We start from the raw sequence: 26,427 nt of genomic DNA on the forward strand, positions 1-26,427 counted from the left end.
ATTGACCATGCTATGTATATTTATGTTGCAGCTCCTTCTCTTTTATATGACAGGGGTCGAAATTAGCGGTAGTCCGCTAGCCCGAGGCTAGTTATTTTAGTGGGAGGACTAGTAGTTCCTACTTGTCGGTAGTCCGACGGGCTAGTGCCTTTTTTAGCGGGGGCATGAAAAGAAATACACACCGTAAATGTAACACCATGACGTGCAGTGGTATTTTGATTGCAGATGCATGTACATGTACATTTGTACAGCCTACCGTTACGCTGTAGACACAACAGGTTCTTTCCATACACAACACGGCCCATGCGTACATGTATTCACTTCGAGCTGATACTCTACACATGTAGGCCAGCCACACGACATTGTACGCATCTTACAAGTGTACGTGTGGATTTCACGGTACCCCATACACTTTAACGATATATTGTGCAACCAGAAAAAACGTTTTCTATTGGGCTATTGCCAAAATAATCCAGCGTTTTGTCCAATCAGCCTGCGTGTTTGAAGCGATAACAATAGTCTTTCCAGCACGTAAGATTGATTTCTACTGGCTGTTACTGAAAAGAATGATCGATGGATCGATACCGTCTTTTCGGATTCGCGCAATTTAGGAAACGTTTTGAGTGCCAAAAATCCTTCCTCTGCTAACGCAAGTATGACAAAAAATTGTGAATGTATGCTGTTTTGGGTTACTTTAACGTAAAGTTTTAATGTGAAAATCCTATATTGGCTTTCAAAAACTAAAGTGAACGTTGCTAGTCTGGGGACTAGAATCGTGGAAAGTAGCAGTGTTCGCCTCTTGGGACCTGAATGCCTGCTGGAGAGTAACATAAAATGTGGAATAGCAAATATAAGGCATATTAAACCATACTTATATACATGTAAATGAAAAGAATCCTGTGTTGTTTTACTGTACTTAGGCCTAGGCCTATTAGCATTTTTGTAGGACTACTGAAAAACTCAAAGGACTAATAAAACAATGACATTACTAGTCCTGTGGGCTACCATAGAAACCAAGTTAATTTCGACCCCTGTATGAACTTGGTCAAGTGATCTTTTTTCATGGGCTCAACTGCAACACTGTTTGGCCCATCTTAACCACTTCCTGCTGGGGAGCCCGGTTTTGGGCACCATGTGTTTATACACCGAGCTGGGGTGCCCGGTTTCGGACAAAAGAGCTGGTCTGTGTAACAAAAGACTGTACTCAGAACAAAGGACCTGCTGCTGGGAATTGCCATCATTTTTCGACTTCCATTCTTCAAAGGTTTAATCCGGCACTGTTTTGAAACAGTATACCACTGTTTAGGGGCATAGCGCGCCCGCAGATTAGCACTGCCGACAAAAGTGCTCCAGGGCCCCATTGATAAGCAACACAGCCCTGCTGCTTGCAAATCCAGCCGCGTATGAAAAATGCTACTGGCATTCACCGGAACAAAGGAAATTATACGACACCACACAATTCTGGGCCCTCTTTCACAGGGCTGCAGGCCTGGGTTGAATACTCGGATGTCAATGAAGGTTCCTGACAGATTAGAGTAGCCACCAGAGAGTCGTTTGTGTGGGTGTAAACGTCCAGTAAATGAACACATGAATTTTTGAAGAATTTTGAAAAAGGAAAATCTTGAAAAGGTCCTGCCATTACATCGCACTCAAGAGAAATCCACCCGGCAGGTAGTGGTTTATAACCCTAATTTTTCAGTTTTCTTTAATGTCCTCTATTTCCCTTGAGAAAACTGAACTCATGTCTTGGTCATTTCCTGCAAAGCCCAAGGGCTCCAATCTTATAATAAATGTTTATCTGCAATTTATGAAGGTTACATGCATGAACTGTCACTCACAGATTATCAAATTGTCTCAAAATACTTGACTACATCCCAGGAATACACTAGTATTACCCATAACTATTACCCTTATTAGTTCAAAGTTCTTTTTCTGTAGAATGTTGTCATCGTCATCACAAACTAATGCAAAGTGGCACCAAGGCGCGGAGAAATTTCTGTTCCTGTAATTTCCGTATTTAAACACACAGGAGTTTCAAGAAAATTTGGTTTTCACAAGTAAAACATTTGTTGATTTCCTAAGCAGTTAAACGTAAATGCTACTGTATCCCACAATTATACATATGAATAATTTGTGTCAAACATTGACACATATTTTCCTCTGAATTGTATTTATCCAAAACATTCTTGTGTGTTACATGTGATACCCCAATTTTTAAACCACAACTTTGTGTGCGAAGTATGTTCATGGAACTGCACATGTTCTTTGCATGGTTTTCATGATATGTCCAAATGTGGACTTATGTGTTAGCTTGTGATGTCGCTGTCCATTTTATGACACATTTGACATCCATAACAGCACTGACAATGCAACCTTTGATAGAAATCAGAATAGATAGTATCAGGATATAATGTTTCTCTGAACATGCTAGGTATAAACACCATGACATTCATGAGTATTTGTAATGTCCTTTGTAATGGTTGAAGTGCATACAACTCCCTCTTATCCTAAATAACATTCGTTAAAACATAACATCCACATATGTTTCATTAATTTTGGGCCAATGGCAATGCAAAGTCAATGTAGTTCATAATATGCATGAGTAGGGTAGTATTTGCCTGATGAAGTAATCTTGCACTACAGAAATTCTGAATTGTAATTACAAAGGTGAGCTGTACCAGCCTCCTTTTGTTAAGAGGGATGGACAAGTATTAAATCCATTTTTGGTTGTATTTATTCTAAATTCAAGTTGAGTGATAATGATCACCATATTACTTGTTGAAATTTTGACTTCTTTCTTTGACCTTCCATATGTTTTTATCCATTTCAACAGTACCCCTTATCTGGTGCTTTTAAAGTGAAAAAGTCATCTACACTCAAGCAGCTTTTTGCACTTTCCAATTCAATACACACAGAGAGCATGCATGTAGCTTGTTCCAGTGCCAAGTTTAAGACTTCATGCCCAATGTTTGTACATGTGCATGTCACTCACAACATGTTACAACTGTATTGTACACAGGACACAGAATGTAAGCTTCTCAGCAACAGATTTCCAGCTTTAATTTCAGAGAATACGTAAAATGTCCATTATGAGTAGAACTGCAAAATTTCATTGTAATCACACAAAGTTTTTTTTTTATATTTCATTGGTATTTGTTTTTTTACACAGTTGCACTTGTAGGCACTGTTGGAGCACATACCGTATTGCATTGATAAAATTGAACATTGAGGGAGAGTGGTATGACTGATGTTCAAAAAATTGGTTTTGAAATGACCTGGAGACATCAGTCAGTGTACAGAGCCAAATGACATCCACATTTTCACAGAGTTTAAAGTTGTTTGCCAGATTTGTTAAAAATTATCCTCCATTTCTCCATTGCTAAACTCAATTCCCACCCATGTGTCTGCAACTCAACAGGTCTTTTTACACCACGTCAGCTGCCCCGTGAGTAGACTTTTTAAAGAAGAGAAAAGCTGATGTTCAGTAGACTTTGCTTGAAACAAATGCTACCCCTGAAGTCATGCTTATTTGGAAAAGGGGTCGGGGATGTGGACTTCTGAGAGAAATATTGAATCTAACATGCACTCATTGCAACCCATTTCAATAAATGCTTGTGCACATCACCATATAAAACATGCTCTACACTTTATCACTGTATTGGCTTTGTGTGAGGGTGCTCTGGGACCAAAGGTTAAACAAGGTTGTATAGTCTACTCTTTGCCTCTTAGTAGGCAGAGAGTGGACTGTTTGACATATCTGCTCTGAAAGACATAAGAGTGCACTCTGTTTGCCCAGGATGAATATTATTCATGCCCAAAAACATGTATTGCAACACAGAGGCATGATCGGAAAAGATGCTGTATTTCCTGCACCCATTATATTTTTAAGTATTTTTTCCACTTGTCACCATTAAAGAGCTGCAGAGATGCTACGGGGTTTGAATCTACTTTTATGCCATATTGGGTCACAGGACTGGCTTACACGGAACATGCACTCAACACCAGTCTCATCATTGATTTAGGGCCTAACCATCATTCCCATCTCCATCACTACCCTCATAGTGCTGGGTCCTCAAATGCAAGATGAGTGTCTATTGAGCATTGCATGTTTGTTCTTGGGGGTTTGGGCTGGATTTAATCAAGTACCTCCTCACCTGTGTGCTTATAAGAAGAAACATTAAATTTATAATCTTAATGATGTTACAGTTGAAAAAAATGTTATTATCGCCTTTATGCATCCCCTGGAGTTCATGACTTTATTTGCAGTAGTACCTTTTCTATCCTTACAAGTCATTAACATGCATACCCTATCTCAGCTAAAATAACTCAATTGTCCCTTGGTGAGAGTTTCTGTGAACCAAAAATGGATTTAAGAACCCAGCTTTTTCTACCATTGCTAACATCTAACAAGCAATGCTACATTGTATTTCATTTAACTGTGGAAAGACATGTGTATACATACATGTAAGTACTAACCCACTAACCCAACATCATTTTAACAGCCCTGATGTACTAATTCATTTTATCTCACTGTTATCCTTTTTTACAGTCACAGCTAAAATGATTGCAATGATGACATTGTGAAGTGGTTGAACATTAACAATCTGTCATCTTCAACCCTATTTAAAATTGTTTTTATACAGAGTCAACCTGCACGCTTTGGCTTGTTGGCAGTTGAGCTGTTTAGATATGTTGCATGCTTTCTGCAGAGACTCAGTCTACAAATACTTTTGATTTATTCAAGCAGTGTTGTAGTTGGAAAAATGTATAAATATAAATAATTATAATGTTACAACCCTTGAAAGTCTGGTAAATTCTGATGTATGGACATAATAGGGAAACCCTGGGGGAAAGTGAAAACTTTTGTAGAGGGAAAAAAATGCAAAGGGAAAGGAACAAAAAAGGAAGAAAGGAGATGGAATAATTGACATTGAAAATACCTTGGAAATGACCCTTTTCCACCGTTGATATTTGTCAGTTTATTGCTGATGAGTTTTTTGCAACCCCCTCCCAAAAACCCTAGCAGCCATGTTTTGATGCAGAATGAACAACAGAACTAATATGAAAAAGGAATTGAGTGTGAAGATCGATTGTTGTATGAAAATGTTTGTGCTACCAGTACTAATAAAGAAGTGTATTGATTTGTCCAAAGCCTGAAAGACAGATAAGTCATGGTGTTTTGATACTGGCTATTTAAATGTCTGGTTGTTGATTTATGAAAAACTAATGTGGCTTCAAATTAAAAAAGTACAAAGACTGCAGAAAGCAAGCCAATCAAAGCTGACGTCCAACTTCTTTATCAACCTTCTTGAACAGTTGGTCATAAAAATGCATTCCACTACGTGTAAAATTTATCTGTCATGTCCGATGTGTTCCCTCAACAGCAATGCGGTCCAAGTCCAGAGCCACCACTGCTGACAAAAGGCCCAAGAGCCACCGGGCAACAAGCAGCATGAGCACCAGTACAGGGGCATGGCCACCAAGCACCATTATGCCGCCCAACTACCAGCAGAGGTCGGTCACCCCCGACCCCTGGCCCCCCGTGGCCAACAATGAGAGGGGGGACCGCATCACACAGAGGCCCAAGACGGTGAGTGTAATACCTCGTGCTGAAAGAATCCAACAGACACGTAGGAATTAGCTAGAACACACAGACTGCAAGGCCAAATGTTTGCAAAGCTTTCACACGTGCAGTGAAAAAAATCCAGTGTGAGATTTTGGAACTTTGAGAGGTGAGTGTACAGATTTACGTTGATGACATCATCTCTTCTATGTCATCGACCTGCAGTTTTCAGTTGTGGATCGAGAAGAGGATGCACATGGCACAGGCTCCCATACACTCACACTGTATTTACAATCATTAATGTCATAATCAAAGATCGTATAGCGCCGAAGGCATAAGATGGATAACTCTGCCCAAAAGGTGTAATTACCATGGGCACCATTTGAGCAAGCGATACGCCTGCGCAGTTCACGGTACTGCTTAGGCGCAGGCTCACCAGGTACACATGCCTGCCGCGGCACATGCGCCAGTGCATTACTGTGCATTGCGCAGGCGTATCGCTTGCTCAAATGGTGCCCATGCGATTCCAACGTTTTACGTGCATTCACAGTGAAGTTCGCCATCTTGCGCCACTATGCGGCACTATACGATCTTTGGTCATAATTTTGATTTGCCTTGCCTTAATATCAGTTCAAATTGTATTCTTTTGCATCTTTCCATTTGTAGCAAGTGACCTTGGCTTTGTTTCTGACATTTTTTGAATGGATTAGTAGGAAACTACCTTGGCCGTATTTCTCTTAATTTGCTGTTAGCTGCTTATGTAATAATGACTTTAAGAATGGAAATATCTTTAAATTATGCCTCGTTTGTACTTGCGGATTCACCTCAGTTGATAGTGCCCCACTTTCTGTAAATGGTGAATCAACTACTGATGTCTGTATACCACTTAATGATGTTAATTCTGCATTTGCAGCCTATGTTGTCATTTTCTCCTCAATAATAGACATGTCCCTTGGGTAATTATCTTCACACATTTCAGTGTCTCATAAACGTTTATTTTATACTCCTGAAATTGGCATTCCACACAATTTCATTAATTGAATATATTTGTCCTATTGGTAGGTTGGCACCCGACTGCGTAATCGCATTGCGGACCAGCTGCTGACCAATCTGGAACCCAACCACCATGAGACTATTATGCATCTCCAGGCTGAGGAGCAACAATACCAGAAGTACAAACTCTGAACATGAACAATGACCATACTCATCAAATGCTTTTAGAATCTCCCCCAGTGGCAACTGATAACAGCTGCCTGCTTAATATTCTTCTTAGTGTGTATTTTCAAAATATGCTGAGCTCCCTTAGGAAGTCCAAGATTGTCAAATTTTTAAATTGGTCTGCCCAATTTAAATGCTATTTAATTCAAAAGCTGTCAGTGTTGATATTAACCTACCTGCTGCCACTGGAAGGTATGACTATATACACAAACCAGCTCCGTTGCTGCCCTTCTCACTGTAGATACTCTGACACTGCTCTTGCTTAGTGGCTTAACTAAGGGAGGCACACCCCTCCCTCTCGAGGCCTGTGCCCCCGATGGGCCGCTTTGGTCTAGAAAATAAGGGCCCCCAAGTGCCCCCCTGCAAAATACACCCCTGTTACGTTAGGTCACTGCTCTGACTGTTCTGAATGCACACAATGCCCAGACATCAGTGCTTGTTTTCTACTATAATATATTTATTGATACGGCTTGATGGTTAGACTGAAGCTTTGTACAAGATGAAGAAACTATAAATGGGTGTTATTTTATATGTTTTGAGGATTTGCTTGATTTACTGAGTGTATTTCTGTTTTAAACTAAATGCACAGATTTTCTATGAGGGCGCACCTTTGTAAGTTTGATACTGATTATAATTGAAATAAAGCTTACAGCATTTTTAATGTGAGCAATGGAATCAAGTCACTTGAACAAACACAGTTGTTGCATGAATACCCATGTTGTCATGTTTAAACTTTATTTGACCTTGTTACCGATGTGTGCTTAAAATGTTAAAAGGGTTTGTATTTTAAGTATTAAGATATGTGTATAATTTAGCATATTAATGTATAAGCTATAAATTCCACAAAGAAGAAAAACATTCATGACAAGTAAAGACTAGAGGATGTACTTTTATGTCTGTTTTTAAAGTATTTAAGATACATTACGCAAGATGTAATATATTTAATACACGTACACTTAGCCTAGCTGTAGTTCAATGAAAGTGCACTTGCTTATGTATTTCACAGGAGAGAAGAAGGGTATTATATTGAATATGTTTAATGGCCGGGGCTACTCAAAATCAGCTGACTTCCATTTGCAGCCCATAATTCCATCTTTAATATGCGTTCATTGTCATTAATGAAATGTACTTTTGCTAGTGAGCGCGTGTTGATTGTAATGTTTTTGTGCTTTGAAATTTTAAGTCCAAAGACTGTCATCCGTCCCCAATAAAGGGTACTATAGTTTAATCGGATTCTTTGTGAATTCCGTTTTGCTGAAACGACTGCAATGATCAAGTCTGTGACGTCAATGTGTGTCCTTCTGCTTAATTCGCCACTATGCACCCTTTGTATTGCCCCAACAGCGCTTTGATTATTGAATGTCTGTTATGACAGAATTTTGCATTTCGGGTGAGGTGTCAGAAATACGTTTAAAAGTCGGACATTGGGGACAAAAACATATTTCCTTTTGTCTGACACGTGCCCCCTTTTCTTCAGGAAAAAGACAACTTCTGTAACGTTGTGCCATCGTGTAAGTGGTGCTTTTTTTGTTTTTTTCTTTCGAGACCTTTTTTCCCCTTAAAGTTCCATGGAGTCTACATGAATAGGTACGATTGTGTAGTTTGGACAGGAGCGCATAATAACGAATTCCGAAAAATCCAGTTGACAGTTGGTTTATACCAACCAGGGCCAAGTAGGCATTATGGCATTGCTTTTGTGTTCTGTCGTCCAACTTAAAAGCTGCATAGCTTATAACGTATTGCAATGACTAGGGACGAACTGCTGGGTTTGAGTCACTCATATTAAGAAATATGCAAAGCTCGCGAGAGTGAGGTTTCCCAAAAGTTGTTACGATATCTCATTTCACACGCAGTAGACGAACGAATGACGATGCAGTAGATTTCCTTCGGAGCCATGGTGACCAGTACGCATAGTGGTTGCCATACACGTTTCCGTAGCAATCGGATGCTCGCAGCTGACCCCGCTTTGTCTGAAGTTGTTCAATAAAAAATATTGTTGGGCAAAAAAAGTTGGACAAAGCTAAATTATCCAGATAATGATCACTTTATAAAATTAGTGGTAAATTTTGTGTAAATGTTCATGGTCATTTTCCAAAACAGTTTGACTCCTTGTGACAAGAAGTTAGGAAGTTGAAATCAGCACAAATTTAGGGGAAACGTTGGTCAAAATATGCCCAACCATTTTTGTACAGAGCAGAAATCCTTTTTGGCATTAGCTATAGTTTTAATCAGATAGTGAATTAACACAAATTATTTAAGCATAATACCTACTGTCCCCAGCATTTATGGAACAGGGCAGAGGGAAGGGCATTTTGGAGTTATTATAATGCCGAGACACTGTTCCAAATCCCTGGCAGTTAATAAAAACTACATTTTGAGCAAACGCAACTGCATAAAGAGTAAATGCTATATGTAGACATTATAAGGGACCGCAACCCTGGCTTGAGTAAATTCACTTGTCTTGTTACTCGGAGTTGATTTCCTCATCAGAACCACTGGTATTGTCTGGAACAGCAACAAAAGCAAATATCTCCCTACTGAGAAAGTAATCGACTTTGTGGCGGTAAAAAGTTACAATTTGGCGTTGAGTATCTCCCAAACGCTCTATTTTGTTTTAAATTGAACGCTAGAATCCTGAAAATTCTCTCTTTTACCAATGCACGGCCTACTTCTGTTACGTAGCCACCAAACGGTGTGTTTATAACCTCTTTACTGATTTGGCTGCTCAGAATACTGATTAAAAAATGAGTAATTTAAGTGTATGGTTATCCTTCTCTTTTAAATTTAGGCTGATAATTTGTTCGTATGTTATGGTTTTTCTGTGAAGATAGCAACTGAAGTAAATTATCAAAATCTTACACCCACCATTAAGGCAAATCACTCCGGCATCTCGGCCGTGGCTGCATTTTGATTCAGTCCAACAAAGTGAAGGGCAGTGTCCTAGCTCATCCTCTTGGCCAGCACACGCCACGCCTTCCATGTGGACGGGACCGCTGCCCTGTCCGAAGTGGGCACTGGATTTTGCCTCTTGGACCCCCGAGAACCCGAGTTGACGGCAGACAACCCCGGCATCTGTGGAGTCCCACTTGTTGTCGCAGATTGTACCCCATGAGTCATTGCGGTAAATCTCTACCCGGCCACTGGAGTTATTGGAGCCACCCACCAACCGAACAGTATCTGTTGAATTCACGTATTGTACGTGCAGAGCGACAAAACTTGAGTTGGGCCCTATGAACTAAAAGTAAGGCTGTGCAATAAGTGTTTGAAGGGTGCATAAAGAACACCCGCAACACGTTGGTGCCAAACGCTTCACGTAAACATTTAATTATTCTGCTCGGGATAAAATAACAGTCGCCAAAATGTTGAATTTTAAGAGCCATATTTCAAATGGCTTACTAAGTTTCGGTCGGCAAACTACCCCGGCGACGTGCGAGCCCCCACACTCCTGGTAGCTGGTGCAGACGAACGGGCAGTCAGCCAGCCGACTCTCCGTCCCCTCACAGGCCACCCTGTTCATCACGACTGGCTTCTCGCCTCTGCCGAATTCAGACGCCGTCTTCGCCTGAATCGCAGCTCCGAGATCAACCTGACGGCACACGACCTGAGCGTCATCTGTGCCCCACTGGTCGGCACACACCGCGCCCCATGTGCCTGTATCCACATGGAAGATTTCCACTCGGCCACTGTATCTGTCCCTGGCGTTCACCAACCTCAGAGCACCGTCGATATGGTCTGTTTAATGTTCAATAGTTGATTTGTCATTGGAGTGACGCAACAAAAGCAGGCGCAGATAGGGGGGCTGTTAACCTACTCCCACCCAATGCCATTTTTTGTTGAGTGGCCTGCGTCTAAAGGTTGCAAGCCCAAGCCCCCAAAAGCATAAATCCTACAGGGATCTTATTAACGGGTTCGGTTAAGTTCAAAACAAACAGGTTCAAGGGCTACAACAACAACGAACACCCCTAGCAAAAATCATGGATCCGCTGCTGAAGAGAGCATCTACAAACATGTCAATCTATAACTGATCATAATTTGCTACTAATTTCGAACTCAAAAGATTTTCAAAGTACAGGAAATACTATTGACCAATATTCAATAATTCATTTTTTAAACATTAATTGATTTTATAATAAGTTTACCGGAAAGAAGCTATCAAAACCACTTGCAAGTACGCGGAATACGGCTGTCGTTCTACTAACTTACTTACTTACTTACGCCTTTTTATTCCGTTTTTGTATCTTTCCAGATCCAAACAAAATGTAAACTATAGACAACCAAGGGTGCCTTATTTCATTTTTTGCTGATATATCCCGCTCTACTACATGGTATCGTTTCATTAATGTCACTAAAGCCCCACCGGCTGGCTTCCATGGAGGGCAAAATTTTACCTTTATGCTCTATTCACAGATGGTCACGAATCCAGTGTTGAACATTCGATCGTGTTATAGTGGAATAATTGGCATCTTCAAAACGAATTTTGACTGACTTCTTATAGAACTTATTCTACGGATACCATAACTCGAACTATAAACACCACCAGCAGTATCTTGTGCATTTGTTATGGGATGTTTATTGGTTATTATTGGGGGGGGGGGTAAAAGGATATTCCAATTTCCTCCGTGTGCCCCAGTTTTTGTGGACCACGTGTTAAGTTTCCTACGTCAGCATTTGCGAACATTTTAAAGCAAAAATCGTGATCTTTAACTTCAGATTGAACCATGATTGAAGAACCCTTCTTTTCGCAATATTCAGATGGACTCCGAACTTGATGCAAATTCTATGTATTAAAAAATTGAATGTACGAGGAATAACGCATGTTTTAACATAATTATATTAGAGATTACCTTGGCAGCCGAACACTTCAAATCTCAGGTAGAAGTAAGCACTTTGCCAAGAGGCAGTTAAAATACGAAGATACCGTGCAATGGGTACCAAGGGAAAGCTGACATTCGTCGGTCGCCCACTACTCACACTGAACTGGAAGATTACCATTAGTAAATGCATATTAAGGATAGTAATTGAAACCCGGCTTTAAGGGGTATGGTGTACTATTTAGGCCACAGTAGGCGGCGCAGTGAGTGCTGTTGCGCATCACTAGCGAGGGGAAGTGTTGTATTTTCTTCGTAAAATGTTGTTGGAATTCACAACAGGCTGTATATGGTAATATTTATTGGAACTACAGAAAAACGTTTTTAGCAGTCACTTTTCAAAATGGTGGCCGGTTATATAACAATGCACCCTTCCGTTCGTGAAAAGAACTGTTATTGTCAAGGATAGAGGCTTTCGATTAGCGCGTACAGTGGTAATGTCTATTAGCTCGTTAACAACAGCAATAGCTTCTTCTGTATTCCATTCTGTATAAAGAAAAACATTACTTTAGTCGAGGGCAGGATGGAGAGTGCTTTTCTTCGTTTAATCTTTTTGCCTGGCTGCAGTTTTTCCATTTAGTTCCTATTTATTTTTGAATCCCCAGGTCCTACTCTCTACTTGAAATATTGTGGACAGAACAGGAGGGCGTTGTTTGGTTTGGGTAAACCACCAAAGCGTCTGTATGTGTGTGCCAATAACTCACTCCGATTACTCCGCTGTCCGCATCAGCTAAGCTCTGCCAGTCACTCGACTCGGCTGTGAGACTGTGGTTCACGAAGAAAGCCGTGATGTAATATGAATTACTGGTATATCCCTGTACTGTAGACCCAGTAACAGCCGTGGGTTGACCCAAATCGACCTGGATCCATGAGCCCGATGGAGTTCTTGGTCTCCATCCGATGCTACCTGTCGGACAAGATGAAATCGTGGCATAATTGTCTTGTTCAAAATTACAAATGTGTACACACTGTGTAGTCTCAAAGAGAATATCGATTATAATCCGCTAAGACCAAAAATTATGCAAGCATTATTTGAAAGGATTTGTTTCAACTGCGTCAGGATATTTCAGGCTAATTTGATTTTACCCCTTTTTGTCTGTTTCGCCACCAACAGTCTGCGAAACTAGCGATCATTTCAGTAAACTTTTCATATATGCAATAGATTTCATCAGTCCAATTTGAGGGTAGCTGTTAACACTTTTCCAATTTTCTACCTATATTCCGGCTACCGTAATAATTATTGTCTGAACAGAACAACTTCTGCGTCTTCAAACAATTTATTTTTACTTGGAGATCTCGGTTTTTATTGAAAACCTTGATAAAAAATCTGAAATATTACAACTAAACACCAGATAACAACCGAAAGATTTGAACCAGTGCACATTTCAATGTGCTTAGGCGAACACAAACAAGTGATTTGAATATGTTGGTATGCTAATTTATCACAGTGCAAATTTCACCTGCTAGTCAACAATGCACTATTACTTCTTCAACCGTGACATTTAGCACATGATCAAGGTGCCATTGGGAAGAGGACATCCAGGCCTTTCTGGGAACATGATGCTTAAATAAGAAATTTGCATTTTTCTTATAAATTATGGTTGAACTTGGGTTTCCTTTATTTTGGTGCGCCCTGTAAAACAGACAGTAATGTTGGACTCCATATGATTGGCTTGTTTCGCACACTCTTAAAACCCCTTTCATCTTTTTGCATTATTGATTGATTTTACGGTCTTGCAAGCGAGGCAGAGACTAACCCACTTTGTTGAGTCGAGCGTTACGTGGGGGATAAGTGCCATGGTAAGACGACGCAGTGATGCTTCCGTCAGGGATCTGTCCGCTTTCTATCCCCAGCGGCCGAGGCGTACAAGGTGCTTTGTGAATAAAAGAAAAAACTTTCACAAAATTATGAATTATTCGAAGATGACAATTTTCTCTTTTCAGTGTTCTGAATTTAAAAATATCCCATGACCTTCATTGCACCTATCCCCTACAATTAGACAATCAGAGAACATATAACCCTCCTCCGTTGCTATGCAAGTGATGGTTCAGATGAAATTCCAAGCGATCAGGGGCATGGTCTGTTACATGTTGTGTGTGCATAAATTTCCATATCTGCATTCTACATCCAGCGTACTACAAAATTATTTGATCTATATTGTGACATTTTAATGGTTTGGTACCGGACGAAAATGTTCCTCTGACTCGGGTAGGACCTCCGCCGATTGGATGGCAGCAGCACAGGTCTGAAATTGGTAACAAAAATAAAAGAAAATTTAAACTTGACGGGGCGTTATTGTTTTAGTTACAAACATGGAATGATCGTGCAATATTGATTTCCGGTTTGATGGCATCATCGAATTTTGATTCACATCATCAAAATTCTAGTTGATTTCATTATTTGTGCTAGATAAAGTCTCTTAAGTACATGTATATTAAATGTCGGAGTCACTCTAAAGAGAAAACTATGGTGGACTATTTACGACACACCGCGTCGCCTCCTCCATACGTGACATTACTATGCTACCGATGGCTCGACGCGACAGCAGGATGCAGGGGAGCCGTTGCGCAGTCGCGTCATACAGTTGCGTCATATATACAAGAGGCAACGTGGTTTCTTGTCTGTAGTACAGTATGAACACCATACCCGTACTGGGTCATGAGACAGCTGATAGAAGTGGGTACTACAGTCTCTTGTAATTTGACCTCTGATAGCGCCATCGTAACGTTACACTTGTATGCACATTTAAGAATTAGGGCGATATTCGTGCCAAGTTTCACGTTTATACTGTATACCTTCTCGGAGAAAAGCCAAGATATTGGAAATTACAGATCAATATATGATTTATCAACATTTTCAAAAGATGTGAAAGTTAATTTATACAAGATTTATTATTCTTTTAAAAGAATCAGATTTTATCAAAGACGTAATCTGGCTTGAGACGTAAACTGTAAACTCTGCAGTTCGGACAATTACTTACCGTATTGTGCAGGGATCTTCATATGGTCCTTTATTGTTTATCTAGTATAATAATAACATCTACTATACCTCAGAAACATGGACTAATACATTTTTGCTATTCTCAAATGACACTGTTCATTACTGAGTTGAGGGGTAAAGGATCTTAATGTTATCCGGAAGATAACTACATGGCATTTTAACCAACAAATTTATGTATATTTGTTCTCATATCAAATCATATAATATTCTCTACTAGACAGTACAAGAACACTATTATGTTCTTTTAATTTTACATTGTAGAAAGCTAAAGACAGGTATAAAGAGTTCTATATTCTTGGGATGCATATTGAAGAAAAATAAAAATGGGTTTATGAACCTTCTAAAATATTTTCTTCGTAATATCTCCATACAACCCTTTTGCTTTACAGTGTTAAACTGCTCCAATCTGACTTTGGGCTATTTGAGTGATCTTTTGACTTCCTTTAGAGAAACAAGCTGTTTGAGTAATTTCTAATAATATGTAGTGGTTACCGTGACCACTCTTGGCCTTTATTTGTTAATATATACCGTTTAAAATTCACAGACCTGTACCATCTAACTTAGGAAAATGTATGCTTATATATACATTAATTAATTATAATGTAAGAACCATGAATTACCTGGTTGCTTTAACCCCGGTTTTACGCCAGCTTCAAACATTCATCCCTGTAGTACCCGCATGCAGTTCTACTAAAAAGAACCTTTATGTTAATTATGGGAGAACCTCACTGCTCAAAAACAGTGTCGTCCTTTACAGCACTTTATATTGGAATAGTCTGGATGATTCGTTTATTAATTGATCAAAATCATCTATTCGAATGAGAAAAAACGCAATGGAGACTGAACTAAAGAAATGGTTAAACAGATATTTATAAATAAATTTACTGCTCATACATACGGCAAAATACGGAGACCACCAAGAAAAAAGGAACCCAACACAATGACATGGTTGCTGTTCACGAGTTAAAGTTGATTTCTATAGTAGAGTCTCGTGCGGCAGTTGCATCACCCTATGTTACCACTCAAAGACTACCACGACCGTCTGAGGTCTGCCGTTCACTACGTGGTGTTAAAAGGAGTCGCGAACATAAGAGCTAAAACATTTAACCTTAGTAAAAGTGCAGTTCAACCCGAACTCAGTCGTCCAAAAGATTTGTCACACAAAGTTTATGAAGCTTTAAGCAGATGGCATCTATGGACTAGGTAATAATCTTAGTACAAGCCACTCCAAATGCGCCATCGATTATTCCGATTATTGGAACGGCATGAAAAGTGTTTCTAAGCGTTGGAACGGCTTAGCATGAAATCGCATTAACGTCTGGTTCACCAGACCAATCCAGCGAAGTACCTAAAAGAGGGTGGCGATCAACAGCCTGATATCAGGCGGATTTGCAGACTGAAACATCCGAGCTCAAGATCTTGTTGGTCTAAAATCACTTTTCTGTATGTTTGGCGCTGAACACGTGTAAACAAAGTTGGTAAGCTCATTACACACGTAGAAAGTAACTTCTAAATCTAGGGTTAGTGGGAAAAATGACTAGTCCACATTATCCACAAATGAGACATTTTTTTGTTCTTCAGATACAGCAGATACTGTACATTTGTCAATTAGGCTCACTCTGGCAACCCTACGTTTGTTGTCTCTGTTATGTATAACTTGAGGAGTGTGTCCATTTGATTCTTTTCCTGTATTGAAAATCATCATGTATCCAGGATATCCTTAAACTGGTGGTCGTAGGTTCGAGTCCGTGCAAGAAATCTCACAGATAATTTCTCCACAGAATCGTGAAGCAGTGAAGCATAATTTGATATTGTTCTGTCAATTATCGGAGTGGGAAAGGCGGATAAATTACTTTTAATGTTGTAAACAATAAACGTATTTACTATCGGCAATCTGAAACGTTTTCATCGTTCGGGGCAAATTAACATATCTCTCCCATTTGTCTTGTTTTGACGAAAGAGGTTCTGAAATGCTATACATGGGTGATTGAACCGATATACGTACGTTGGTAGATATATACATCGTGTTTCCCTTTTAAGAAGATGGTCTACGAGTAAAGTTATCCTTCTTTTTTGGTACATGTAATTTACGGTTATGAGCGATATTTTCCCACACCCAGATTCAGCCTCTCTCAGCAGAATATAACTCCCCGGTTGTCAGTGTCAATTATATCCGACGTGTTAGCACTAGTGCAAGTGATTTAACAAACAGGTTGATACGGAAAGATCACATCGGGCTCTTGGCCAGAGATAATTCAATCAATGTTGGCTTGCCTAATCTTACAATTGAAAATCCTTACCCGTATCTTCATTGATATACTCCAAAAAGACTAGGAAGCAATAGTTTGGAAGCAATAGTGTGTTCATATAAGCAGCATACGCCTAACATAAAATCACATGGGGATAGGGAAATGCATAAGCCTTCAAAGGGCACTAGATTTTCTTAAGAAATTACGTTGATAGAATTTAAAAGTGACTGGATGTGTTCTGCCTATGTGCTGACGGGCTAGAGTAGCTGTGGTAAGCATTGGTTTTGCATATAGGAGGTCAGTGATAACATGACTGTCTGAATTGTTCTAGCTTGAGACTTTAATGATTGCGTTTCGAGCTGGTTATCTTATTTGGAATCTAGGATGGATATATGGCGCGCGAAAGTGACGTTTATTCAGGTTAAAGCGGTCCATTCGGTTATATCGAGATATCTTCATTTATTTCAGGATATCTCTATTATTTCAAAATATCTTTAAAAGCTCTTGACATTTAAACGCCTTTGAATGATGATTCTGAGATATGATCCTAGATGTCTCAAAATCCATTTCCAGATATCTCATACTCATTTTCAAGATATCACCAAATGATTTTAACATATGTTTCAAGAAATCTCGAAATCTATTCATAGATATCTCAAAATCAATTTCAAGATATCTTGAAATAAGCAAAAGCTACCAACTTTAAGTGAAAAAATGTTACTTATGCGCGCCATATGGATAGAACCCCTGGTGCACCCCGGCTGCCTTTTCCATTACAATATTGTTTTTTTATACCCGTGTGCATACTCGTTTACGGCGTTTCACTCCTGTACATTTGAATAGACACTCTCCACAACTTACACTTAGGCCTACGAGCCTGTGGCACGCATGAGAAGGCTGAACACAGATGGAGCCATTTATCGTTTGTGTCGGTGTGCTTCGTATTTGCTCATTAGCGCCTCTTCTCGAATTTCCTTGATACATCTAGAAACGTGTATGACACAACAAGGAAACTGATATGGTAATAGAAAGCGCAATCATGATGTCGGGGAGAAGGCAACGGAAGTCAATCAATCCTGTTATTTCATTCATATTTCATACATTAAGCACTACAACTGTGGTTCGAACGACCAATTCAAAATTTGTAAACTCAGCGGGTGGGAGAAATACGGCAGTGAGAATTCAGGCGTGGGAACTGGAAAGCTCAAGAGAATATGCAGACGTTTATTACTTTACCTGTCTGTACAGATGGTATGCTCATCATGGTTTCCGGAAACATGTTATAGTCCTACTGGTTCTGGCATGACCGGAAACTGACGCGGTGATCAGAATCTCCAAGTGGAGAAAACAGTCTTCGTTTTCTGGCATGGCTGCCCCCAGGGATTGTTGATTTGACCTTCGCACCTGACAGGGGCGGATCCAGGTGGCGTTAGGATGCACCCCCCTTCACCAAGTATATAAATAAGAAGAAAAGAGGGAGGGAGAAGAAAAAAGAGGGGTCATACTCCCTGAAATTGAACCACCAAGTGCCTATAGGATCCAAACATTCCTCAGACCCACGCCGTAAGGGCTTCGCACTACGCACTCGCGGGCATATAGCCACTGCTCCTTTTGTATAGGCCCCCTTTAAAATCCAAGACCATGCCCCTTGGGATAATCCTGGATCCGTCCCTGCCTGGCAATACCCCAAATTACGACAAGAAATCATTTATTAAACTAGAATTTTGCCATGCACGAAGAGTTTTATAGAATTCGTCGTAAAGCCTGCATCGATGCGCGCCCTCAAGTGAACGGCTTCTTAACGTTGCTGTCCAGTCAACGTCGTGACACGTCACGCAACGAGGATTGGTTCACCTCAATCTGTCCTGTATGGTGCACTATTTACGACACACATTTCTGCCTCTCTGTAGCCTCTTCCAAGGTGACGCAACCACACGACGCGACTGCACGACGGCTCTCTTGCGTCCTGCCGTCGCCTTCTTGCCGTTACGTTTGTACGCACACAAAACCCACAATGTATAAAAACCATACAAATGACAGGCGACTCGACGGCGTGACGGCACGACGCGACGCTACGACGGCAAGACAAGCTAGCACGACGCGACAGCATCAAGAAACAACACGACACGACGGCACGGCAAGATGCCACAACAGCACGATGCAATGCCATGACGGCATGACGCAACAGAGCCGTTGTAGCGTCTCGTCGGAGCGACGTGATGACGCGACACAATACTGGCGGCCATAGAACACCACAGTTTATAGAGGGCACCTTTACCGTTTTCATGCTACAGGCGGCCGGCCTTGATTCCGTTGTCCCTTTTCATGCATTCTTTCTAACTTTGTGTTTTCATGAAGAGTGAGTTGTTGAAAAAGGTTGTTTTTTATGAGAATGAGCACCACGACCAATTATCAGCATTATCTCCAGGAAACAAATAACATGAACGTCAGCTACAACAACGTTTCGGCTTTTCTAGCTCTAATTCTGATCCATTCTAAGATACAATACATAAATCATTATTAAGTAATTGGTGATGTAGACGAGAAATTATGTGCGTTGTCAAACGTGCGTTGTTGAAGAAAAGATACCGTCACAATGATAGTAGAGTCTACAGTGTTTATTCAGAAACACGGACTAATTTCATTGAAAGTGTAGTGATGATGAAGCCAACGAGGAAGATTGAACTGAAGGAAGACTGAAGACGAAATTCTCTGACGTTAATATAGTGCAGGCTGGGTGGTAACTTCCTAAACCTGTGGTAAAACTTGTGGTCGTACAATTATAGACAAATCGTCTTGAGTGGGAGTACTACTTGGAAATTACCGGGATGGACCACAGAGAAATGTCTATAAAGTTACCAATCTACCACAAATGGGAACTTCATCAACGGTCTTAAAAGGAAATCATCAGCCGGGTAATTAAAGAATGACGAATTATGGGCTGACAATTATAATGTGATGTGAGAACATTTCCTACATAGGCGGATTTTTCTATTTGATTTTCTTTTTCTTTTTTTTTTCCTTTTTTTAACAAAATATGACAGAAACTAGTTCAAATTGATGAATGGATGAAGTAAAAACAAGAAAAATAAATGCTTGCAGCTTAGGGCATGTATTTTGCAAGCACCGACGGAGACGAAAGAAAGCACTAAAGAAGCCCTCTATAAACACTTCGAAGCCAAGGGCGACAGCTCACGACGCGTTGCGTCGTGCTTCAGGCGACGTAATACGCGATGAGACGCACAACACAGCTTACGACGTGACAGGCGACATAAGAACCGACGTGTAGGCAGAAAAAAGTGCAATAAGGAACAGACGTGAGACAGCACGACGCAACGTGTCTTGTGCGTACAAACACGATGGCAAGAAGGCGACGGCACGACGCAAGGGAGCCGTCATGCCGTCGCGTCGTGTAGTTGCGTCGCCTTGGAAGAGTCTAAAGAGAGGCAGAAATGTGTTTCGTAAATAGTACACCATAGATATTGGTTTGCTCACGTGGTGAGCCATTGGCCACCTGGATGTAGGCTGCTGGTTACTTTCTTGTGAATTTCATGGGTTATCGTCTTCACTGACACCCTAGTCCAAGTTCTGTCCTCTAAGAAAACTTAAATATTACTCCCATCTTTAGGGCAATCTTTAACAATCGTGAATTACAAAGAAAAGGCGATTGGCTGATAGGGGAAATATCGTCAGCTCATGCAAGGAGATGACCGATCGCGTAAAGAACGAGTGATCGTCCTTACCAATGCCACATTAACTTATTTGAATGTTGAACACAACAGGGGCGCTATTTGGTGTAGGTAAATCTTTCTTTAATCCAAATTTACCCCTTCTATTAGTGGCCTTCGTCATGCTTCAGAAAGGCTAACAACTTGGATTGCTTATCTTTTCTCGATTGGGAGAAGTTTGTGGGTACACCATTTAGAATCGATCTTTTCTAGAAGAATGATGGTTCTGAGAAGAACCAGCGAATAGCAAGCTCAATGTGTCGACCAGGTTGCTATGGTCTTCCTCAAGAGAGAGGTCATCCTCGCAACCCCCTTGATTATGTAGGTTGTATCAGATTCAAGTTTAAGCCAGTCGTTTTAAATTTATAGTTTCATTTTTATTTTTTCACTAGGTTTGGTTGTTTAAAGTTTCTTGTGAGTGTATTTGTGATTTAAATATTCATTACAAACAACTTCTATTCTCATCTCTACAGTATTCCACGGTATTCTTCTCCAGAAAGGGTAAAAAAAGACATCTTTCAAAAGAACTAGAAATCTTCGGTTTTTAATGTGGAAGGGTTTTTTTTGGGGGGGGGGGTGTTTTCAGCAATTAAACCATGCAGACATGTAGGGTTTCCTCATTTGAGATGGAGATCACAAGGGACATCACTACTTCCAAATTAATTATAACTTTTGCCAGTGCGCTGGACATGACAGCGATATTCGTAGAGAAGTAAAACACTTTTTGAAAACAGTTCGAGACTGACAGCAGCTAGAAACTCAGAGTCGGTAGAACGTGCTGTGCATTAGCTCAATCAATCGAGGTAATCTGTTTCACCTTGCTGTACGGTGAGGTTGATGTGTAATTTTTACTAGCGTTTTCGTCTCTTCAAACCTTGGCACAAAGAGCATCTATTGCAGAATATTGGTGCAGAACAAGAGAACGACACGCACACTTTATACTGCACAGACCAACGACAATAGGACTCATTATCCTAATTTACTAGTAATGCGTTCCATCCACTAGCCTTTCGCTAAGGCCTTGGAGGCATGACCGGCATGAGGCTGATCAACCAAGCGGGCGGAGCGGAGAATTCGCCTGACAGGGTTTCCCCTAAGTGGCGGCTGCGTAGCGCCCGATTTTTTGTGTTCTCGCCCATGCTCATCTGAGCGCCTTGACGAAAGGCTCGCGTTTCCCCAGCAATAGAATCTGAAAATTGGCCCCTAATGGCGCACTTCCTGAACCCTTCAATATGAAAAATATCGTGAAAGATTTTAGAATTCCCACATACTGTCCGTTCATTTGCTTCTATAAAATTGTTTCCCCAAAAGGCCCCGTAAATTATCTCCCAGAGGATTAATTTAACATGGAAACCTGAAAGAGAAACATCATACCAACTATTGATATCTCACTTCTGAACATCTGAAATACATGAAATCAACTCGTGTCTAATCTGTAGGAAAACTGGAATCGAAACAGAAGACCCAAGTAAGTTTCATTGTTTCATTTATTTGAAATACATTTACAGGAATGACCTGTACTTTACTGAAAATAATTATAAAGTCACGTGTAGCCTTTTTTGAAAATAAATGCTCTAGGCCAGCCAAACTAAACCTATAGCCCAAAGGCTAAAGGTAGGGAAGTCTTCGCAACGTGACTTTCTTGTCCTCAAGTGAGAACGTGATGCGAAAACAAACGTGCACGAACATGGAAACCTTGGTTCTCTGCCAATGTGAAACGTCTTAAATCAAATCCTTCTTATATTTAAAACCTATCTGCAGGAAAATTTTCCCACAACATGTTTGTTTCCTGAGGTGATTTTAATCCCAAATATTACAGAACTTGATAGGGAGACCAAAATTGAAATACCCAAAAGCGAGACGCTCAAGGGATCCGAATGACCGCCTGACTTTTTCAGGCTCTGCTGCCCATAAATACAAGATGCATGAACAGATAAGATATTTCAAGCATTGGATATAAACTAGAGAATCTGGTAGGTCGATGCGGTATGCCGAAAGAAATGAATATTGGAATTTTAGCCATAAAATTGCATTTGTACTGTAATGTTGATTATAAATGAGATGACAGATTCTTCGTGCTTTTTGACTGACGCGTATATTCACTCCTTAACCAGTGGCATTGACCAACTAACATACTTTGTTAAAATCCGAGAAGAGCAGGTGTTTTCGGGGCAGTGTTTTCAGCGATCGAGACTGTTCATTTTATCACATCTCGGCATCGGCTTGCTGCAGTCATGCGCACACCTCCATGTGCGTTGTTTAAAACGGTGCAAGTCCATCACGACAATCAATAGCCCTTTGCGTATAGTTAAAATATTTTCCTCGAAATTTTCATTCACGCCCGGAAAATTTTCGAGTACAGCGTGAAATTACCCAGATGCACTGAAAAAAGTGCCCATCGTCATAAAAAGTTGATCAAAAAATTAAACACCAATGGTTACGCTGGCAACTGCACACTTTAATTTGAATTTTCACTCCTTTCACGCAATTTAAGCATTAGATATCGGTCGATCGGATTATACATGCATATAGCGCAGTGTTCTATGAATTAATTTTTACAATCCAGTTTTGGTCTATTTCACCCATCTATCCATTTTGCTGTCTGTCTAGTGCTGACAAACTATCAATGAATGTATTCATTTAAATCAAAATGAGCTACCAACTATTTGGGGATACATTCATGGTGAATTCATCTCATTTGTAATATTGTGTTATGGATACATTCCAAACAGTGAAAGACACATCGTCCGTCTAGTAAATGGGTCTGATATAGCTCAGTCATTTACATACAGTACTGATGCTCACCACAGAGGTTTCAACTTTTATATCCAGCCTTCTAGAGATGAATGGTATAAAATTTCCTATGTGTTAAGTTCTCTATTCAGTAGCGTAAATTTGTGCCGGGAACTGTGGATTGGAAATTTGAACAATTTTGGAGGGGGCAGTAACGCATGATATACAGGGTGTCACAGAAAAAAACAAACCCTGAGGAAAGGGGTTAATATGCCCAAACCATGGGATATGATTACAATGTATAAGGATCTCCGAAAAGTAGAAGCAGTATTCTTTCTAATGATACCTTGATGGTATCCCTCCTGCCATGCATGACTGAACACCATTGTCTTGAAAATGGGGCAACCGAACTCAGTTGTAACACTTTGGATAAACCAGTGAATGAGGTTGTCCTCTGTCATGCTTGTCCTGGTTGAAAGTGACAACAAAAGGTCATGTTAATTAATGAGGGAAGATTGCCTTTTGTCACTTTAAAGTTGTGCAATAATCTGGTTTAAATGTGTTGACATGCCCCGAGGAAGGCCAGTGCAGTGTTAAAAAGTGTTCGAAGCAGGACAGCAAGTCTGCAACATGATGCAACTTACCAAAGAGCAAAGAGTGTTTGTCGTGACAAAATTTCTTGAAAACAAGAGCTTTCAAGCCACCCAAGGTGCATTTAGGGAAACTTTCCCCTCATAGGGATCCACTGGCAAAGTCGACCATCTGGGAAAATGTGCGCAAATACCGAGAACACGGGACAAGCCTTAATTTGAATAAGGGTCATTCGGGAAGGAGGCGCACAGTGCGAACTCCTGAAAACGTTGCTGCAGTTCGACAGCAGCTTTTGCAACAGCCAAGGGGAACCAGTTGCAGGAGGAATGGACTTGGACACGCGAAAGGTTTCGGAGAGGAATTAACTGCGAATTACGTAAAAAACAATGACGTTCACTCATGCATGGCAGGAGGGATACCATCAAGGTATAGTCAGAAAGAATACTGCTTCTACTTTTCGGATAGGGCATAAATTATAATCAATTCTCATGGTTTGGGTATATTAACCCCTTTCCTCAGGGTTTGGGTTTTTTTCTGGGACACCCTGTAAATCAGTATGTAGTACACTCCTGCAAAGCCAATATTACATCAAAATGGCGTTTTATGGCTTTAAAAAAAATTGCTTTCCCTTTTGGAGTAATATTGAATTTGTGGTTGCTGGGAAGTCCTAAATGTTTTTCAGGATCCGCTTTAATTATTTGTCACCACAAAAAGTAGGGACGGGATGATTCACAGCCCATCCTCCGGTCAAAAGGGGGGGGGATATGTAAAGCTTATCGCAGGGATTACGCCCATGCTCAATTTTTGTTCGAATGTGAACGGGCGATTGCTTCTGGCTCTGAAAACCTCTGTGTGGATTTGCAGCAAACGTTAAAGGGAAAGGATAAAAGATTTAATATTCAGAAACTGACGACCGTGAGGTTAAGGTTTGCCAAAGGTTTTACAAACATGGGTTGTATGCAAATCCTATACACATATTTAACGAGGAAAATGAGTGTCATGTTTTAAACAATAAAGATGAAACTTATACATGTGCAAGCAAAACATAATCGGCACTTCGTCAGTATCCACACAGCGAATATCTTTAACATGATTTGGCGATAGTTTCCTGAACATACAGTTATCCAACGTCACTACACAGAATGGCACGATCTGCATGTTTTCAACAAATAAAGACTATTCTGTCCATAGAACAATATCCAGCTCCTCCAAAATTATGGCCTCATTAGAAATTAAAAACCTAATTTTGTGCAATTTCATTGAAACAAATATTGAGAGTTTCAACTACTTCTTATCCTTGTCAGTTCTATATCTCTATCAGGAAAAAACTCAGATCTTTCAATACATCCGTCATAAACCATTGTTACCTTCACTGGTGTGCCATTAATCAGTATGGTGCATTGCTTTAGACAGTGTTTTTCCCCGAATAACATTTTCGCAAAAGGGCCAGTCACTGTTTACCACTGCTGTTTACCCCTACAAACTATTCCAGCAACGTATCTTGACGATGGAGGAACCAGCCCCATTCAGATTTAAAGGGGAGGGGGAGTGGCGTCACCTTTAGGGGTGAGATAAAAGTGGGGATATCGTCATGTAAGCGAATCCGGTGTACATGGTAATGCTATCATTGGTCATTCGCAGTGGCCCCCACCAATGGCTTCGAGCATTGGAATTACTATTGCACGGATACTCTGTTCCGTGAGAGTCGCTCCATATAAAATCCGCACAATGCTTTTCGCCATTGAAGGGGGCATTGGAAGTGTCTAGTGAATCGTCACTGAGTTTGGCTATACCCTTTACTGCTGCTCTCTGTTTTGGAACTCCCAAATATGTTGAAGCACTTTGTTACTAGTTGCTTCGATCAAAGATCATTATTGTGTACGTGTCTGCTTGGGCTTAGCAATTACGACGGTCGCAAGTTAAAATAGCTAGTTTAAAGCCACAAACACAATAGTACATAAAAAGTAACATTGAAATCACACTTTTGTTTCTAGTTTGAATTTCAGAAAAATGACGTTAATGTATGCATGCTTCACATGTTTATAAACCATGCTTCCATTCAAGACAATTTTCCTGGAGGAATTTAACTTTTTAAAATTCGGGATGTTTCCTTTTTAGTTCCTTTTTGCCCCCCATGCTATCATAGAAGACCCGTGTGGAATTTAATCCTGCTTCGTCCTCTTTAGGGAACTTTACATTACTTTGGTTTGCAATTAGCTTCAGGGTGACAGAATTTACCGTTGCCTTTGTACTCAGCCTTTCTATCGACAGGGAAGATTAGATAAGAGATGCTTACAGTCTTGTCGAATCGCATGTTCGCTAGGCCATAGATAAGTGGATTGATTGCGTGATTAATGTACAACACTAGGGAGGTGTGGTAAAAACCAGCAACAGCCTCATCGGGTATGGCGTTCCCAAAGTACTTGGTGAAAACCAGCACGAGGTAAATCGAATACGGCAACCACGATATCAGAAG

General features: G+C 40.4%; 2 protein-coding genes across 8 annotated transcripts in view; one reads left to right on the forward strand and one right to left on the reverse strand.

Annotated features, from left to right (window-relative positions):
• The window catches only part of LOC110988792 (uncharacterized), a 56,687-nt gene extending 48,673 nt beyond the window's left edge, over positions 1 to 8,014 (forward strand). For 5 of the 6 annotated variants that reach the window (XM_087136253.1, XM_087136252.1, XM_087136251.1 and 2 more), the window contains exons 47-49: positions 3,419 to 3,445; positions 5,385 to 5,590; positions 6,626 to 8,014. In XM_087136253.1, coding sequence (XP_086992379.1) covers positions 3,419 to 3,445; positions 5,385 to 5,590; positions 6,626 to 6,748 — 356 coding nt within the window. In that variant the 3' untranslated portion in view covers positions 6,749 to 8,014. The remainder of the gene's footprint in view (positions 1 to 3,418; positions 3,446 to 5,384; positions 5,591 to 6,625) is intronic. The other variant, XM_087136255.1, reaches the window with a different exon arrangement.
• LOC110985663 (scavenger receptor cysteine-rich domain-containing group B protein-like) lies at positions 7,218 to 15,707 on the reverse strand. 2 transcript variants are annotated; one of them, XM_022246847.2, is made up of 8 exons: positions 15,549 to 15,707; positions 13,833 to 13,895; positions 13,407 to 13,523; positions 12,354 to 12,556; positions 11,626 to 11,758; positions 10,178 to 10,513; positions 9,647 to 9,958; positions 7,218 to 9,286 (listed from the first exon to the last, which is right to left on the reverse strand). In XM_022246847.2, the coding sequence occupies exons 1-8, from the start codon at positions 15,595 to 15,597 to the stop codon at positions 9,246 to 9,248; spliced, it is 1,254 nt and encodes a 417-aa protein (XP_022102539.2). In that variant the 5' UTR covers positions 15,598 to 15,707; the 3' UTR covers positions 7,218 to 9,245. The 2 variants fall into 2 exon arrangements, with proteins under 2 accessions (XP_022102539.2, XP_022102540.2); XM_022246848.2 differs by lacking the exon at positions 15,549 to 15,707 and adding an exon at positions 15,271 to 15,435.
• Between the last annotated feature and the right edge of the window lie 10,720 nt (positions 15,708 to 26,427).

Source organism: Acanthaster planci, linkage group LG04 (assembly GCF_054643075.1).
Source record: "Acanthaster planci isolate LZ-2023a linkage group LG04, COTS_SCS, whole genome shotgun sequence".
NCBI lineage: Eukaryota > Metazoa > Echinodermata > Asteroidea > Valvatida > Acanthasteridae > Acanthaster > Acanthaster planci.

Bases quoted from the DNA above. Each gene is read 5' to 3' on its own strand.
- LOC110985663 (XM_022246847.2), bottom strand. From the start codon at position 15,597: ATGTCATTGTGTTGGGTTCCTTTTTTCTTGGTGGTCTCCGTATTTTGC. The intron at 13,524-13,832 runs GTACCAAACCAT...TTATTCACAAAG, and splicing joins CAGAGGAACATTTTCGTCCG to CACCTTGTACGCCTCGGCCG. The intron at 9,287-9,646 runs GTGGGTGTAAGA...TTGCTGTTCCAG, and splicing joins CGGAGTGATTTGCCTTAATG to ACAATACCAGTGGTTCTGAT.